Source organism: Pygocentrus nattereri, chromosome 26 (genome assembly GCF_015220715.1).
Source record: "Pygocentrus nattereri isolate fPygNat1 chromosome 26, fPygNat1.pri, whole genome shotgun sequence".
NCBI classification, from domain to species: Eukaryota; Metazoa; Chordata; class Actinopteri; order Characiformes; family Serrasalmidae; genus Pygocentrus; species Pygocentrus nattereri.
In genome coordinates, this window is record NC_051236.1 from 17,497,501 (window position 1) to 17,514,701 (window position 17,201).

The window sequence follows — 17,201 nt, forward strand, 5'->3', positions numbered from 1 at the left end:
TGCTTTATTGTTGCCTAATACGGTCTTTCCTTAGAGCAACCACTCTTCCAACCTGCTGATCTTGGCACCCTTTATACTCTATTGAAACTGTCTGAGGACTTGTTTTCGAGCAGCTGTACTTCAGGAACTTTCCACTGACACCAATAGGGTACAGGCTGATCTGACAAACAGATTTAACAAAACATTAACATTCTTAGACCTTTGTGATGTTAACAGCAAAGTGCAAATGAAACATTTGAACCTATATTTAGTCTACCATAATGTCTATGCTCTTCAGTTACCATAGTTATGTTCCATCTGTAATTATTTATTACATTTACAAACACAGAATCACAGTATGGATCAGTTTTCCAGACACAAGCAAGGCATAGTCTTGGACTAAATTGCAATGCCAGTGATGGTTCACCATTTAAATTCCACATCCACATCTGTGCATATGCAAGTTATTCTCATTGCCTGGCCCTGTAGTTGTAGGAATTTATCAGACTTCCAATGTGTATCTTATTTGCTTTTCGATGTGTATTGTCCTAGCAAACAGCATTAGTCACGCTGTTAAGTAACCTAACAAACAAGCTCTGATCAGTCAAATAAACACAAGCAATATGTGACAGAAGATGTTTAGAATGGCAGTCTTTGGAACGGAGCTCAGCCTTGATGATGCCAAGGTTATAGTAGATGTTCACACGTTTACACTTAACCCTTTGTGGCCAAGTGAACTCTGCCTGGTCCCTACTTTTACTGGAGATTTCATAGTATAAAAGATTGTATTTTGTTGTAGTATGGGGCAGTTGTGGGCTGGAGTTTAACGATCCAGCACTGTGGCCGTAAGGTTGCTGATTCGCACCCTTGGCTGACAGTCAATGACTGAAGTGCCATTGAGCAAGACACCTAACCCCCAACTGCTCCCGTGGAGGCAAGTGTGCTCACTGCCCCCTAGTGTGTGTGTTCACTAGTGTGCACATATGTGGGTGTTTCACTGCATGGATGGGTTAAATGCGGAGGTCTAATTCCACAGTGTACAAACACAATTGGCTGATGGTTCTGAATTCAATTTGAATTCATTATAATGTATTAGATGGATTAGACAGTACTGTGCAAAAGTAAGAGAACATCATTCATTTGTTCATTTTCCAGTTAAGATGGCCATTAAGTACAAGTTATCATTTTTTCAGATTTTTTTGAGGAGGTTAGATATGACACACTGGGCAGCAACAGATGAGCTGCTGTCAGTAATGTGTCTGCGGTAGGTGTTTCTGACAAAATGACCAGTGAGTATAGTAAAGGTAGGGGTACCTTATAAACTATCAATTCATTGTACACTCTCAGAAATAAAGGTAGAAAACTGTTACTGGGGCAGTACCCCTCTTGCCACTACCACTAGGATGGTTCCCTCTATGGTACATCTCAGTACACATAATTGTACAATAATACATTGAAATTATACAACCTTGTTTCCAAAAAAGCTGTGAAAAAATGTAAATAAAAACAAAATGTAATGATGTGCAAATGATTTAAACCTTATATTTTATTGAAAATGCTTCAGAGACAACATTTCAAATGTTGTACATGGAAAAATAAGTTGAGACAGAGCCAGGTGTAACGCGGAGTGAGGAGGCAGACGCATACGCTGAGATAAGCGAGATTTATTAAGGGCAAAACCAGGGTCATAGTCAAGACAGTCCAGGGTCATAGAGCCAACATGGATAGATCAGGGGGCAGACATGACATAAACCAGAATAAACACAGCAAACAGAGAATCAAACAAAACAGAGCCCGAGACATCAAACACCGACAAACACAAGGGGCAAACACAGGGCTTAAATAACAAAGGGTAATGAGGGACAGGTGAGAACAATAAGGGGCGGAGTTACCAAACAATAGGCAGGACTTGAAAACCAAAACAAACGCACATGGACTACACCAAAACACAAACACATGGACAGGACTGGGAGGGGCTAATCATGACACCAGTCTGTCCACATTTCTGTTTTTTTCTGCTCCATAGTTTGTTTGTTTTTTATTTACACAAAATACAAAATAAACAACACGGATAATTATTTTAGTTATTTGAGGTTGATTTGGCATTTTGGAGAGATTTTTGGCACCTGTTCTGCCAAAAGAGAACCCAGTATTGTCAGTATAGCATGGCAGGGTGTGCTAGTTTGTGCTTATGCACACTACACAACCCATACATTGTGTGTTTGGAGAAATTCTTGTTAGATGCTGTTTTAACAGTTTGGAAAGGAAAAGGACACTTGGAGATAGCATAAGGACATTTGGAAAAGCTACCTGTCATCTCTTACTCAGGCTTTATAAAGAATGAAGCTGAAAGATGACTCATTATTCCACAAGTCTGAGTTATAACTGAATCTCAGATGGTGTCTCTTCAGTGATAGGCACTGTAAAAAAAAAATTAAGATAAAAAAAATGCATCTAAGATTTTTGGCTTTCAGCAGTAAATTGTGAGCTGTGGCATTATGTTTATGACCAAAAACACATTTTCTGTTACTATGAGATCTTTTACAAAAAAACTCTTAACACTTTACATTATTTAAATTGTGTGTTTGTTTATTTTTAGGATCTCAATTAGTTGCTATGACGACAGCCACTATTACACTGTCCAGGAGTCCAGTAGACTATACATTAAAAAATAGTGCAATAACATTCAACAAAACAAGTCATACAAAATACAGGTAAAAATAAAAAGAGAAAACAAAACACATGGAAAATAACATAGTAGGACATTTTAAAACATAAAATAACAATAGAAAGACGAATGAAAAGAAAAGGTCTTTTGGAATCTCACAAAGACCCATACAGTTACTGAACAAACTGCCTTAAGATTTGGCATGTAAATTCAACAGAAAATCCAAATTATACCCTGGAGACTAAAACACAAACAAAAGACTGAAATTTACCATAGGTGGATTGCTCTGTGTTTCTCCATCCTGTCGGGGTGTACCTGCAGTGACATCACTTTAAAATCTGTTAAAGTCAGGGGTTCACAACACCAGTCCTGGAGGGCCAGTGTCCAGTACATTTTTGTAATTTTCCTACTCAAGCACACCTGAATCTTCTTATCTGTTAATTGACAGGTTTAGTGGTGTGTTTGAGTAGGGAAGATACAAATTCTGGTGAACACCCACCCCCAACCAGAGAAGACGAGGAGGATCAGTAGGAAAAAGCAGTAACTTTCAAGGTTTCTGGGTGAGGCCACTGTCTTTTCCTGAGTTGTGGTGTCTAGCTGTGTGCCCAGTCAGTGGCAGTCTTTGCGTTAGCCAAAGGTAGGAAGCCACACATGGCCTCCATGAGCCAAGATCTCCCCTGTAGCACATACTGTACATGTGTAAAACAGGTTGGATAGACAGGCAAATGTCTCTCAAAACATGACACAGTTCATAGTAAATTTGCAAAGATCTGTGAAAGTCAAAATGTTTTTTTCTTCATGGCAGCATTGTTGTCAGGGATATGTATGCCTAAAATAACAAACAAAACCTCCATACTAATTAACTAATTATAAATAATAACTAAGCCTAGCCAAAAAAAATATACAGTTACGACCCTCTCTCCCTGTCTGTCCAACAAACAGGAGAAAAAGAAATCCACCCAAAAAAAAAAACAACAAAAGAAATAAACAGGCCTTACCCCCTACACAGCTACCTCAACTTGCAACCATAGTGAAGCTGTAGCTAACTGTCTCACACATACACTGACAGCAGGAAACAAATCTTTAGCCACAAATCAGAAATACAGGCCGTCAGTCTTGGCAGCAGGATCGGACAGAAATGGAAGGGCACACTCTGAAACCCCACAGCTACCAGCCATTTATACTCAGCTTTGACCAGGACCATCACGATGAGGGGGACGCAGCTTAGAAGACTTTCCCAGTCTTTTGTTGCCCCTGTCCCAAGTTCTTTGGAACGTGTTGCAGGCATCAAATTCAAAATGAGTGAATATTTGAAAAAACAATAAAGGTTATCCGTTTGAACATTAAATATCTTTTTTTTCTAGTGTATTCAGTTGAACATAGGTTGAAAAGGATTTGCAAATCATCGTATTCTGTTTTTATTTATGTTTTACACAATGTCCCAACTTCATTGGAATTGTGGTTGTATTTTCCTTTGACTTTCCTCTTCTTATGCAAGTGTATTATCTTATATCTGAGTTTCTCAGAAATATCTCCTGAAAAATGAATAACTTGCACTTAATGGCTGTTTTGACTGGACATTGTGGCCTGTAAAACCAGTCCAACAACATAAATAAAAAAGGCACCCATTCTCTGATCCCGCATATAGACCAAAAAAACACCAACAGCTAAATTACGGATAATTATTTTAGTTATTTGAGGTTGATTTGGCATTTTGGAGAGATTTTTGGCACCTGTTCTGCCAAAAGAGAACCCAGTATTGTCAGTATAGCATGGCAGGGTGTGCTAGTTTGTGCTTATGCACACTACACAACCCATACATTGTGTGTTTGGAGAAATTCTTGTTAGATGCTGTTTTAACAGTTTGGAAAGGAAAAGGACACTTGGAGATAGCATAAGGACATTTGGAAAAGCTACCTGTCATCTCTTACTCAGGCTTTATAAAGAATGAAGCTGAAAGATGACTCATTATTCCACAAGTCTGAGTTATAACTGAATCTCAGATGGTGTCTCTTCAGTGATAGGCACTGTAAAAAAAAATTAAGATAAAAAAAATGCATCTAAGATTTTTGGCTTTCAGCAGTAAATTGTGAGCTGTGGCATTATGTTTATGACCAAAAACACATTTTCTGTTACTATGAGATCTTTTACAAAAAAACTCTTAACACTTTACATTATTTAAATTGTGTGTTTGTTTATTTTTAGGATCTCAATTAGTTGCTATGACGACAGCCACTATTACACTGTCCAGGAGTCCAGTAGACTATACATTAAAAAATAGTGCAATAACATTCAACAAAACAAGTCATACAAAATACAGGTAAAAATAAAAAGAGAAAACAAAACACATGGAAAATAACATAGTAGGACATTTTAAAACATAAAATAACAATAGAAAGACGAATGAAAAGAAAAGGTCTTTTGGAATCTCACAAAGACCCATACAGTTACTGAACAAACTGCCTTAAGATTTGGCATGTAAATTCAACAGAAAATCCAAATTATACCCTGGAGACTAAAACACAAACAAAAGACTGAAATTTACCATAGGTGGATTGCTCTGTGTTTCTCCATCCTGTCGGGGTGTACCTGCAGTGACATCACTTTAAAATCTGTTAAAGTCAGGGGTTCACAACACCAGTCCTGGAGGGCCAGTGTCCAGTACATTTTTGTAATTTTCCTACTCAAGCACACCTGAATCTTCTTATCTGTTAATTGACAGGTTTGAGTAGGGAAGATACAAATTCTGGTGAACACCCACCCCCAACCAGAGAAGACGAGGAGGATCAGTAGGAAAAAGCAGTAACTTTCAAGGTTTCTGGGTGAGGCCACTGTCTTTTCCTGAGTTGTGGTGTCTAGCTGTGTGCCCAGTCAGTGGCAGTCTTTGCGTTAGCCAAAGGTAGGAAGCCACACATGGCCTCCATGAGCCAAGATCTCCCCTGTAGCACATACTGTACATGTGTAAAACAGGTTGGATAGACAGGCAAATGTCTCTCAAAACATGACACAGTTCATAGTAAATTTGCAAAGATCTGTGAAAGTCAAAATGTTTTTTTCTTCATGGCAGCATTGTTGTCAGGGATATGTATGCCTAAAATAACAAACAAAACCTCCATACTAATTAACTAATTATAAATAATAACTAAGCCTAGCCAAAAAAAATATACAGTTACTACCCTCTCTCCCTGTCTGTCCAACAAACAGGAGAAAAAGAAATCCACCCAAAAAAAAAAACAACAAAAGAAATAAACAGGCCTTACCCCCTACACAGCTACCTCAACTTGCAACCATAGTGAAGCTGTAGCTAACTGTCTCACACATACACTGACAGCAGGAAACAAATCTTTAGCCACAAATCAGAAATACAGGCCGTCAGTCTTGGCAGCAGGATCGGACAGAAATGGAAGGGCACACTCTGAAACCCCACAGCTACCAGCCATTTATACTCAGCTTTGACCAGGACCATCACGATGAGGGGGACGCAGCTTAGAAGATGTGTGTGTGTGTGTGTGTGTGTTGTAACCAGCTTCCTGTCATTTTTTTAGATTTGAAAAGAAAGAGAATTGCATCACATCATTGACTTGACCCCTAATTTGTATCTCTAGTTGCCCTGCACTTAACATAGCACAGCAAAATTTGTGCCACTTTTTTTTGTGTTCTCAGATTCTTTGTTTCATGCCATGCAATATTACTACTACTACTACTACTACCACCACCACCACCACCACCACCACCAACAACAACAACAACAACAACAACAACAATAATAATAATAACAAATGTACAGAAAGCCTTTCTTATAACCAAGGTAGGGAAAAACATATAAGCTATGAGGTAAAAAAAGGAAGAAGTGTTTTGCAAAGTTATTGGCACCTAATATGCAAAGACATTGGTGCAGCTGACTGAGAATCTAGATTGATAGAGTCACAGTTCTTATAGTGTATATGAACTCAATGAGCTTCAGGACTTGTAAATTATCTTTGTTGGTGTTATTTGTTAAAGATTTTAGGCAGGAGGCCACTGAAGAGAGAATGAAATAAATTGATACAGGCAAAATGAAAAGCATCCTTTTTGTACAAAAATAAAAAAACACTGTGATCTGGCTCCTGGTGAACATATATTTGTTAAGAGAAGACGCCCAAGAGTGTCCCTGAGGCACTCCTTGGGTAATGGAGTCAGATGATGTTTTGAAAGCTATAAAGAGCAGCAGCACCTATATAGGACAGACAGAATAACGGATCATGAGTCAGAGTACGGGACGCTACTTAAGGTCAACAAGAAGAAGATTAAGAGCACTGCCATCTGCAGCAAGCTCAAAAAATGCAGACTCAGCATTATGCTGTGTTTGGAACCCAGATTGGAAAGGCTCGTAGAATTTACTTTTGGTGAGAAAAGCTTGATATTGCATAGCTACCACTCTTCACTTTAGTCATTTTAATGAGAGATTTTAATTCAGTGCCAGGTTATTTATGGATAGGTGTAAGGCAGAGATGAAAAAAAACACAGACCTTAAGAAGGGGGTGGGGCAGGGGGAAGAGCCAGGATCAAGCTGACAGAGAGAGGAAGATAATTTGGCTATGGGTAAGATAGAGAGGAGGGGGCCTTGAGAGCTGATCCTTGAGGCACTCCTTGGTCAGTCAGGGCATTGAATGATTCTAAACCAATCAGGGGCAATGCAGCAAGGTCAAGGGGGGGAGTAATGCTGTTTGAATCACAGGGAGTATCAGTAAAAGTACAGTCAGAAGAAGAAACAGAAGAAAAGAACAGTCAGCTGTTACTTTCAGAAACATGCCAGATAAAAAAAAAGACAACTGTGAGTCAGAGGGGAAATGCTGATAAATTCTGCTATCTTCGTCCTTAGAAATTAGGATGGTTTGACTATGCTTATCAGTACTAGAAGTGGCTTAAGTAAGAGGCTGGATGGTTTTCTTTATGAATCCAAAGATGATTTTCGAGGGGTGGTTAGAGGAATGGTTAACAATAAGTCATCCCTACTTGTTAATACGCTCAGTGATGAAGAATGAACACTGAGGCAGATGTTTAAGATGCATGCCAAAAGCTTTCTTTACTCTGAGCTCAGCTGTGAACCATAAAATCAAGAAAAGAGAGCTAAGAATAGTTAGAGGGCAACAGCTTCTGAAGAGAGATAGAAAATAAGCAAAGATCAAGAGGTCTTTTGAGGTTTGAAGGTATGAAGATGCGCCTACATTCAACGTCATTTATGACCAGAAACGCTGACTACTGGAGACAGAAATGTCACTTTTCAAGGCTCGTAAACAGAGTAAATCCACTATGACCGTGAGCAAGTGGGAAAATATCTTTGCTGAAAGAGACTGAACCATGTGTAGACTATAGTAAAGTCAAGCAAGCAAACTTCAGTGCCAAGAATTCAAAAGATGTGACATGAAAAATAACTGCTATGCAAGAAGAGCTCTTGTCAAGAGTTGACGAATGCCCAAAATTAAACACTTTTTTTTTGCATGTAACTACAAGAAACAGATAAAACCCATTCAAGCTTCATCTGTAGGTTAACAAAAGGAACAACAAGTACACAACCACAGATATGCTTAACCTTTGTTCGACCTTTGTTTTTGTTTGACCATGACAGACGATAGTCAGACCAGCCCCTTAGGTTTATTTGGGGTTTGTATAAATAGGTATACTCGAGGGTCAACATGTTTACTTGAACGGTCTTCAGGCTATTGCTTGATTTCAGTAAGCAAAAGCTGTTTTTATTAATCAGTAAGGTTTTATTAGGTATTACGCAAGACTTCAGAAGCTAACCATATCAATAAGCAGAAGCAGTTTTTATGGATGATGAAGTCATTAATCCGTGAGGTTTTATTAGGTATTAAGCAAGACTTCGCGCCTCGTTCCAAAGGCGCGAAGTCTTGCTTAATGCTTAGTGGTGAACTGGAGCGTCCAAATCACATAACGGAATGCAAATGAGTATGTAAAGTCGGTGGAGTGTTTTCATGTGCTACATATAGGGCTACATAAGGGTCGACATAAATAAAAATTGAATACGACCCATATAGCACATGCTACTTAAAGGGTTACATAAGGAACGACATGGGTCGTGTTCATTTTTTATTTATGTCGTTCCTTATGTAGCCCTTTAAGTAGCATGTGCTATATGGGTCGTATTCAATTTTTATTTATGTCGACCCTCCTCCACCCCGCCCTCATCAGACAGTGCTGAAGGAGTCTGAGGCTCACTTTAGGCTCCGCCTCACACTCACACGCGCACACACACACACACACACACACACACACACACACATATATATATATATATATATATATATTGGCACATGCGACCGCAGACTGTGTTCAAATTTGTGTATAAACTTGTCTGCGACAGGCGTGGAAAAGAAAGACGGCCGGTTCACCATCTTACTGCCAGAACACGAAGGACAAACACCGTCTTCTCATTCACCGTAGTGTTTATGTCCAGGCAAGCTCATTCAAGAGCGGCTTCCTAAACTTCTGAACGACTTCTGCCTCTGTCAGGTAGCCCACGCTTTTATTTCTCACTTTCTTCAGTGAAGATGTCGCTGTGGATAGTGGCCCGTGTTCTTGAGGCTTTAGCTTTTGGCTTCTTTTCTCCCCCGTGCTTTCGTGAGCGCCGGGAAGAGAAAGTGCCACAAAAGTACCTTAAACTACTGCGTTGGCGGCTCTCCGTGCCGCTGAATGTAGGCCAAAGGGCACAGAGAGGGAAGGCGCTGTTGCTGCGGTTCTTCCTGTAGTCCATAACGACTCTGCTGAGTCTGCCGGGGACAGGTTGCTTACACACTACGCAGAACTGAAGCGCTTGTTTTTCCGTGATGGCTGGTCCAGCTCATTCATTCGTTGTTGGATTTGGTTTACGAGAGTTCATGTGCTGTGCTGGAGTGATGCTCATATCGTGAATGTGACGAAATAAAACTGAAGGTCATGGTTTTGCTGTGCAGCTTTGTTTTGTTTGATCTAAATTACTGTTAACTCTCTTCAGCCAGCACAAGATGAACTGTGATTAGGCATGGGGGTTACACCTGAGCTACAGAACTTTTGATTAACCTCTATTTCATGTAGTTAGAACCTAAAGCCTGTAGTCAAATCTCTTTTTTCTTTAACACATGCTGTGTCTTGAGCAGATTCATGTAATTCACATCATCATCTACTATGGCTGTCTTCCTGCCAACTGCCCTAGTATTAGAAGTGTCCCATCAATGTCCTATTACTTGACCCAGTTACGCAGGTGTTAAAATATTCTGTGGTTGTGATCACTGGAAGGCTATTTAGATACTGGCAAGAGATTTCTGTGTGGGATATCCATAGAACATTTAAGGACAAACACTGCTGCCAGGCTATGGGAATAGTTTGCATAAGTCTTGTGTACTCTTACAGAAAGCTGCTAAGGCAATGTGAGTGGACAACGAGCACATTAGGGCGCTATTAATAAATCACAGTGTACGCAAAAGAACATAATGGTAATGTGCACCAAACTTGTTATGCATGCTCAAGGTAGAGAACTGTGCCTGTGCAAGCTGAAAGTTTTAAGCCCCAGATTATGTAATATCTATATTTATATGTTTTATTGGCACAGTTATAAAATGATCATTTGGTTAAAAGTACCACCTGACATTACAGCAGATATATTATGCTGTCCTGTTTGCTCTGCAAGATTCAGCAGCTCTGGCTATAAAAGTCAGCAGCTCTGGCTATAAACTGTAGATGGAATCGCAAACTGTAGATGGAATTTGGACATTTTGGACGTGGTTTCCATGCATGATGTGTCAAACAAAGGTTTTCTTCAGAAGCCTAGTGGAAGTCAAACAAGCTGAGGAATGCTTTGCTTTGTAATGCTGTACAAAGGTACTTGGCAACAGTGTGTCCTATGGCCTGGACAGGTGCCCATGTGGTTTGATCACAGTATTATTACCAGCATAAATTGAATCTGTGCACACTGAACTTGGGTTAATATTAACTATATAGATGATAATTTAACACTCAGTGTTCATTTAAACTGTTGCCAAGTGTTTTCTTTAAGGTGGACTCAGCAATCAAGAACAAGCCCAATGTCCATAGATTAAAAGCATTTGACATTGCTGCCACTGTCAAAGCTGGGACCTTCACCTCCTTGAAAGAGTGGTCACTGGGATTTCTTCTTACTCTGTTTTAGACATTTGTGCCCCTGTGTAGCCTCAGTAATGCAGATGCCTGAAAACATTTCACCTCCTTGCAGTGATATGGCGATGCACTATGATCAAGAGATGCAGTTTAAACTGGCTTATGCAGACCCAGGAATCGTTAAAACAGAGCAAAAAACTCAGGAGAGGGGCCAGTGGTCAAGTAAAGTGGAATTTCTCTTGGCAGTTGCTGGACAGATTATCGGCCTGGGAAATGTGTGGAGGTTTCCCTACCTGTGCTACAAGAACGGAGGAGGTGAGTAGAGGGAATGAACAGGAGAGTTAATTTCAAATTTGTGTTATTCAGGTCATCAAGAAATCAAACAAGTAATCAGATTTTAGTGCATAATGATTAGCTGAATGGCAACGGTGTAACTAGAGAAGGTGCAATACCACTTTTTCTTTGCTGATATTGAAGCCTTGAGTACTGACCAATACTGATCTGACATTTCTTCTTTAAACACTACTGAACTTACAATTTTTAATTAAAAGCCATGCTCAGACTGCTCAAACTATTACCTCACGAGACGAAACACACAGATAACATCTGATTAAAGTCTTTTATGGAAACTGCTGTTAGTGAAAGCAGGTTATCTGGGTGCATACTATCAGAGTACCAGGGTGTTTATTCACATAAACTCAAACAACTGAGCTTTTTTTATGATGATGCTTGGAAATCCTAGGTTTTATTTGATTTAAATCCCATCTAAAATCATCTCCTACCTGAAAGTAAATTTGTTGTCACACCCCTCCTGAGTATCACACAAAAAGCTTGGATTGATGAACAAATGAGTTTGAAGATCATTTTGATTGATCATTTCGAACTTCAGCGCTGTGTTGCTGAGAGATTGAGGCCAGAAATAGGTCAGGTGTCACACTAAATCACAACTAAAATTGTATATTTGCCTTTTAGGAGTGTTTTTCATTCCATATGTGGTCTTCCTGTTTGCCTGTGGCATTCCGCTGTTCCTCTTGGAGATATCACTGGGTCAGTACACCAGTCAGGGCAGTATCACCTGCTGGAGGAAAATCTGCCCTCTGTTTGAAGGTGAGAGTTAACCCTTTAACAGTATTTTAGATGGTCAAAAAAGAAAGTGGCAGCTTTTCGGCTGTAAAAGGGTCTAAAAAGATCTCCATACAGAAATGCGAGATATATGTCTTATATACAATGTCAATAGATGTTGTTGATTTTCTTATTATTATTATTTGATCTCCCTCATTAGTTGAAATGTCCAAATTCTGTCCTCTGAGCTACCTATTAGGTTCTAAGCATTATAATCAACCAATTTCTTTTTGTATGTTGTTTTGGTGGAATAAGACTTTGCTTCCAAAAAAAAAAAGTCAATAAAAAATTTTGATGTTGAAATTAGTTTCAAAGTTTGTAGTTTGGCCCAGTGCTCTGATTGGGCACTTTCAAGTGATGTTAATGATTATGTTAATTTGGAGTTGTTGATTTTCCAAGCTGAGAGGTTAATCTAAAGCCAGTGCTTAAAGTAAATTTGGCTGTAGCACTTGTATTGAAACCATGGACTTGGATAAATTATATGCATTTTTGTGGATTGAAATATATATGTTACAGGTATTATTGTGGATTGAACTTGTGATTTTTAAGTACTAATGAAATTTGATTACTAATAAGGGTTATTAAAAGCATCTGAGCTGGTTATTAAAATATAGTCAGTGTATTATAAGTATTTTTTTTAATTTATAAAAGTATTTTCTGCAGGATTGGGCTATGGGAGTCAGGTGGTTGTGTTGTACTCCAGCATCTACTACATTATCATCCTGGCATGGGCCTTCTTCTACCTCTTTTCCTCATTTAGTTCTCAGTTGCCATGGGCTAGCTGCAGTAACGCTTGGAATACAGGTGATTTATATGTTAAAAGGAAAATTCTAATGTTTTCCCGTGTTAATTCTTCCATTGTTCTGAATGTGTTCATTTTTATTTTAGTACAAACATTAATTCATCAAAATTGATTTATTTACATTCTGCTTACAATTAATGTCATATGCTTTAAAAAATGCAGTGACTAAAATAGCATACAGTGTATTAAGTTGCATGCTAAGCTGCCATTTATTCACAGAAAGTTGTTTTGAGTTTGACCGGCTGGATAATTTTGGCAACTTGAGTATACCACAGAACGCAACGTCTCCTGTTAAAGAGTTCTGGGAGTGAGTTGTTGTTGTTGTTATTATTATTATTATTATTATTATTATTATTATCATATAGTTACAATAACATGACTCTATCACTACGTGTGCCAAACCAGAATACTAGTCAAAATGTTTTTTACAGGAGGAGAGTGCTAAATATCACAGGCAGTGTGTATGAGCTGGGCAGTGTGCGGTGGGAGCTGGCTCTCTGTCTGCTGCTGGCCTGGGTCATCTGCTATTTCTGTGTGTGGAAAGGAGTAAAGTCTACAGGCAAAGTTAGAGCTTCATTAAATTTTTCCCTTGCTCCAGATGTAGTTGGTCAGTAATGGTATGTTTATTGTCTGAAGTTTGCTTCTTTAGATTTGTACTGGAGCTACAAGGCTAATATAGCTAACAATTAGCATTGTGCCACATGCTGCACTGTGTTTTTGACATCTCTTTGCAGGCCCTCTAGTGGCCATTTCTGCCAGCAGAATGGAAATCAACTCTTGATATTTTTAATTAATTTAGCCAAATGAACATTTAAATACCATAAAACCAGTTTTGTAAATGTTAATTTGTCTGCACACTTACAACGATGAAAATCCAGTTCGGTTTTGTAACTTGTACACATTTCCATTGAAATATATGTTGTTGAAGAAATACAGGGCCAAAACTGTGGAAAAGGGATTAGTAATCTCTTCTAGACTTGGTTATGTAGTTTCTATTCATGTTAATTGTCAATCATAAGCTTAAATCATTCATTAGCCATTAGCCTTGTAGCTGCAGTGCAGAACTACAGAAACAAACTTCAGACATCAGACACATTTTGGATTCTTTCACTGGATCTGACTGAGACAGAGCACTGCTTTCTTTCTGTCCCAGGTGGTCTATTTCACTGCTACCTTTCCTTATGTCATGCTGTTGGTGCTGCTGGTACGTGGACTCACGCTGCCCGGAGCCGTTGATGGCATCCTGTTCTACCTCTATCCAGATCCTACACGCCTCACAGACCCACAGGTAGAAATCTTTTAAACTTCACACTAAGCAGATGATAAAGTTAAAAGTGAGGTTTTGTTTCTTTTTATTTCGTAAACAATTCTTGCAAGAGAAAAAGTTCAATTACAGTAACGTTTAACTGTCTCAAGCAATGATGATACTTTTACATCCATTTTTTTTGTACATACATTCTTTGAAAGCAGCCTTGCATTCATTGGATTTATCACTAGATTTATTTTTAATGTCACACACTTGACTCATCAACATGTTCTTTATCAAGTGACCGCCCTCCTTTTTCAGTGTAATGGCAGACACAATGTAGTATTTTTGTTTACAAAGTTGTTACTGGTCATCGTAAATATTATTATTATTAATAATAATAATTATTATTATTATTATATGCATGTCCTTCATTTGCATTTTCTCTAAGTACAAACTATGTTCTTAAGGTTCCCATCATTTTGAAGTTTGGATCTGAATTTGGTAAGGAGGCTTTAAGTAACAATATGTCGTCACCTTGGTGTCACTGCCACCAGTTCCACTGCCATATTCCGGGGTCATTGCCAGCTATTATCTTTTCTCAAAAGGAGCATTGTTGTGGTTGTTGTTCTGTAGTAAAACTGTTGTGTGGCAACCTTTGTACAGAGTAGAATGTGTTCTAGCTGTGGGTTAACATTCCTTGTTATGGTTTAATTTGTTACCAGTACACAGTTTTGTGCTGTTTTGTCAGTGAGTTGTGAGGACTCTTTCTCTCTTGACATGTAGGTGTGGATGGATGCTGGAACACAGATTTTTTACTCCTACGCAATCTGCATTGGGTGCCTCACTGCTCTAGGAAGCTACAACAAGTACAACAACAACTGCTACAAGTGAGCAAGTTAAACACATGAGAAATCACACTGCGTTTTTTATAGTTTAATTGAAAAGTTATGTTAATATCTACACATACAGTTCATGAATGGATTAATGAGGCATTTTGTTAACAAATGGTGAGGGGGGTGATTACACTTTTAATTTGGATGAATAGTGATTTAGGTATTGGGTTTCTGCTTGCAGGGACTGTGTATATCTTTGCATGTTGAACAGTGGGACCAGCTTTGTGGCTGGCTTTGCCATCTTCTCTGTGCTTGGATTCATGGCCTATGAGCAGGGGACAGACATCTCAACAGTGGCAGAGTCAGGTGACTGGATCTACTCTCTAAGCTAGTGTTCACCAGTCATCCTCCAGGTTTTTCCTGCTGAGTTACTTTTAACCTGCATCTAAGATGCTGGCAGGCTCAGTTTGACAAGGGTTCAAAAGCATGTATTGCACCCTTGGGTAGAATTTTAGCACCCTCAGCTGAGCTTTGGGGTAAATGCAGTTAAATATTCTAAATCCTGCACACCAGTATACAGAGAAATGTTTAGGTGCATAGAAGTCTTTGTTAGCATAAGATAAAACCTGTGATATTAATTTAAATGGTCTCCACCTAGTGGATGGATCTGATAATGTCATAAATTATGGGATCAGTTAATATTTGCATTAAAAAAGATAAAATGATATCCTTAAGGGGATGAAGCTTTAGCATTACATAAAAACTGAAATTAGTCTTAAAAATTAGAGTTAATCAATCACATAAATGTATGTGTGCACCCCCATTTATTTAAAATGTACTCTTAATGATCTTTCTTTGGGAACTGTACCTGCATGCTGCCCCACTAGTCACCCCTTGCCTAGCATTAATGCACCTGATCCAGCCAGTCAAGGATTTCTGAAGAAGTTAATTAGCTGGAGCAAGTGTAGCAGATCTCCAGGACCATGATTAAGTCCGTAAACTTAAGTCTTTATTGAATGTTTTCACAGGTCCAGGGTTGGCCTTCATTGCATACCCCAGAGCAGTTGCAATGATGCCTATTCCTCAACTATGGGCCATTTGTTTCTTCATCATGATCATTCTGTTGGGTTTGGACAGTGAGGTCAGCACTAAAAACCCATTGATCTGTTTTATGAATACTCACTGTTGAATGTCATGATTCAAGCAACTTGTAGTACAGTAGTAAATACACAAGTATCTTAAGTAGTAAATAAGCTTTTTAATCTCATACTCCTTTTTCAGTTTGTAGGTTTGGAGGCACTGATGACAGCCATAACTGACATGTACCCACAGTTCTTCCTTATGGGTCATCGACGCAAATTCTTCCTGCTCCTCATCTGCATCGGGAGCTTTTTCATCGGCCTAGTGATGGTGACTGAGGTGCTTATTGTTATGCTTTATGTGTCATCCTGGGTTAAGACATCTTGCACTACACTACAACAGTGGCTATCATGCTGTACATGTGGATTGGCATATTGACACTGTCCAAAAAACAAGCATCTTCTTTGTTTTCGACTTTTGTTTTTGCAGCAGCTGTATTAACTTGTATTAACATTAAATGTAAAGAGCATTTCAGCTCTTTTTTGGTAAGGTTACCATTTTGGAGATACTTTTTTTTGCACAGTGATAGTATACCATTGATAAATAATTGGCTAGCTTGCAGGGAGCAAGGAGTTAATACCACAGAGCACAAATGATTGTGCAAATGAGCACAAAAGACAGATATTGCAAAATCAATTGTGCATGCAATGTACTTGTCAAACATTGTCTTATCAATCCAAAAAAAAAAAAAAAAAAATATATATATATATATATATATATATATATATATATATATATATATATAAAAGAATTTTAGACGCAGTTGACCTAGTGGACCAGCTGTGTAACTAATAAATCCATTCACATACTCACATTTAGCAAGCTGAAGATTCTCCGCAAAAGGGCACCATTAGCTTTTAAAGCTTCATAAGCACAGTGCTTCACATGAGTGAGACTTGGGACCCAGTGCCTTAGTTTCAGGCGCAAATCAGATGCATTCTGATTCTATGAGTCTAAATGTGCAGTTTATGTGCCATGCGCATGCTAAAAAAGAAGACACACTGCTGTTTTCATGCATATGGATTTGTACTCTATTACACACTATTACGGGTTGGGCATTTACTTCATTTATTTATTCCTTCAATATGTTCTATGAAAAATGTCTTATTGTTAAAAAAAAGCAACCTTTTTTCTCTCTCACTGCCTGCTTCAATCCACTGCTGCTCCCACAATCCCTTGAGCAGTACAACAATGATGGTAAAGTTTTCACTTGCAAACTTCCTTTAACAATAGTAGCAGAGCCAGGGGTTATACAGAAGCACAAGCATCAAACTTGCTGAAAAAATGTTTAGCATT

General features: G+C 38.7%; 1 protein-coding gene across 2 annotated transcripts in view; it reads left to right on the forward strand.

Moving 5' to 3' along the window:
• slc6a22.1 (solute carrier family 6 member 22, tandem duplicate 1) overlaps window positions 1–17,201 on the forward strand; it is a 34,309-nt gene that overhangs the window by 12,598 nt on the left and 4,510 nt on the right. The window contains exons 2-12 of one of the 2 annotated variants that reach the window (XM_037534869.1): window positions 9,012–9,160; window positions 10,875–11,074; window positions 11,732–11,866; window positions 12,545–12,685; window positions 12,903–12,990; window positions 13,115–13,247; window positions 13,837–13,971; window positions 14,716–14,819; window positions 15,007–15,131; window positions 15,794–15,906; window positions 16,047–16,184. In XM_037534869.1, coding sequence (XP_037390766.1) covers window positions 10,879–11,074; window positions 11,732–11,866; window positions 12,545–12,685; window positions 12,903–12,990; window positions 13,115–13,247; window positions 13,837–13,971; window positions 14,716–14,819; window positions 15,007–15,131; window positions 15,794–15,906; window positions 16,047–16,184 — 1,308 coding nt within the window. In that variant the 5' untranslated portion in view covers window positions 9,012–9,160; window positions 10,875–10,878. The remainder of the gene's footprint in view (window positions 1–9,011; window positions 9,161–10,874; window positions 11,075–11,731; window positions 11,867–12,544; window positions 12,686–12,902; window positions 12,991–13,114; window positions 13,248–13,836; window positions 13,972–14,715; window positions 14,820–15,006; window positions 15,132–15,793; window positions 15,907–16,046; window positions 16,185–17,201) is intronic. The other variant, XM_037534868.1, reaches the window with a different exon arrangement.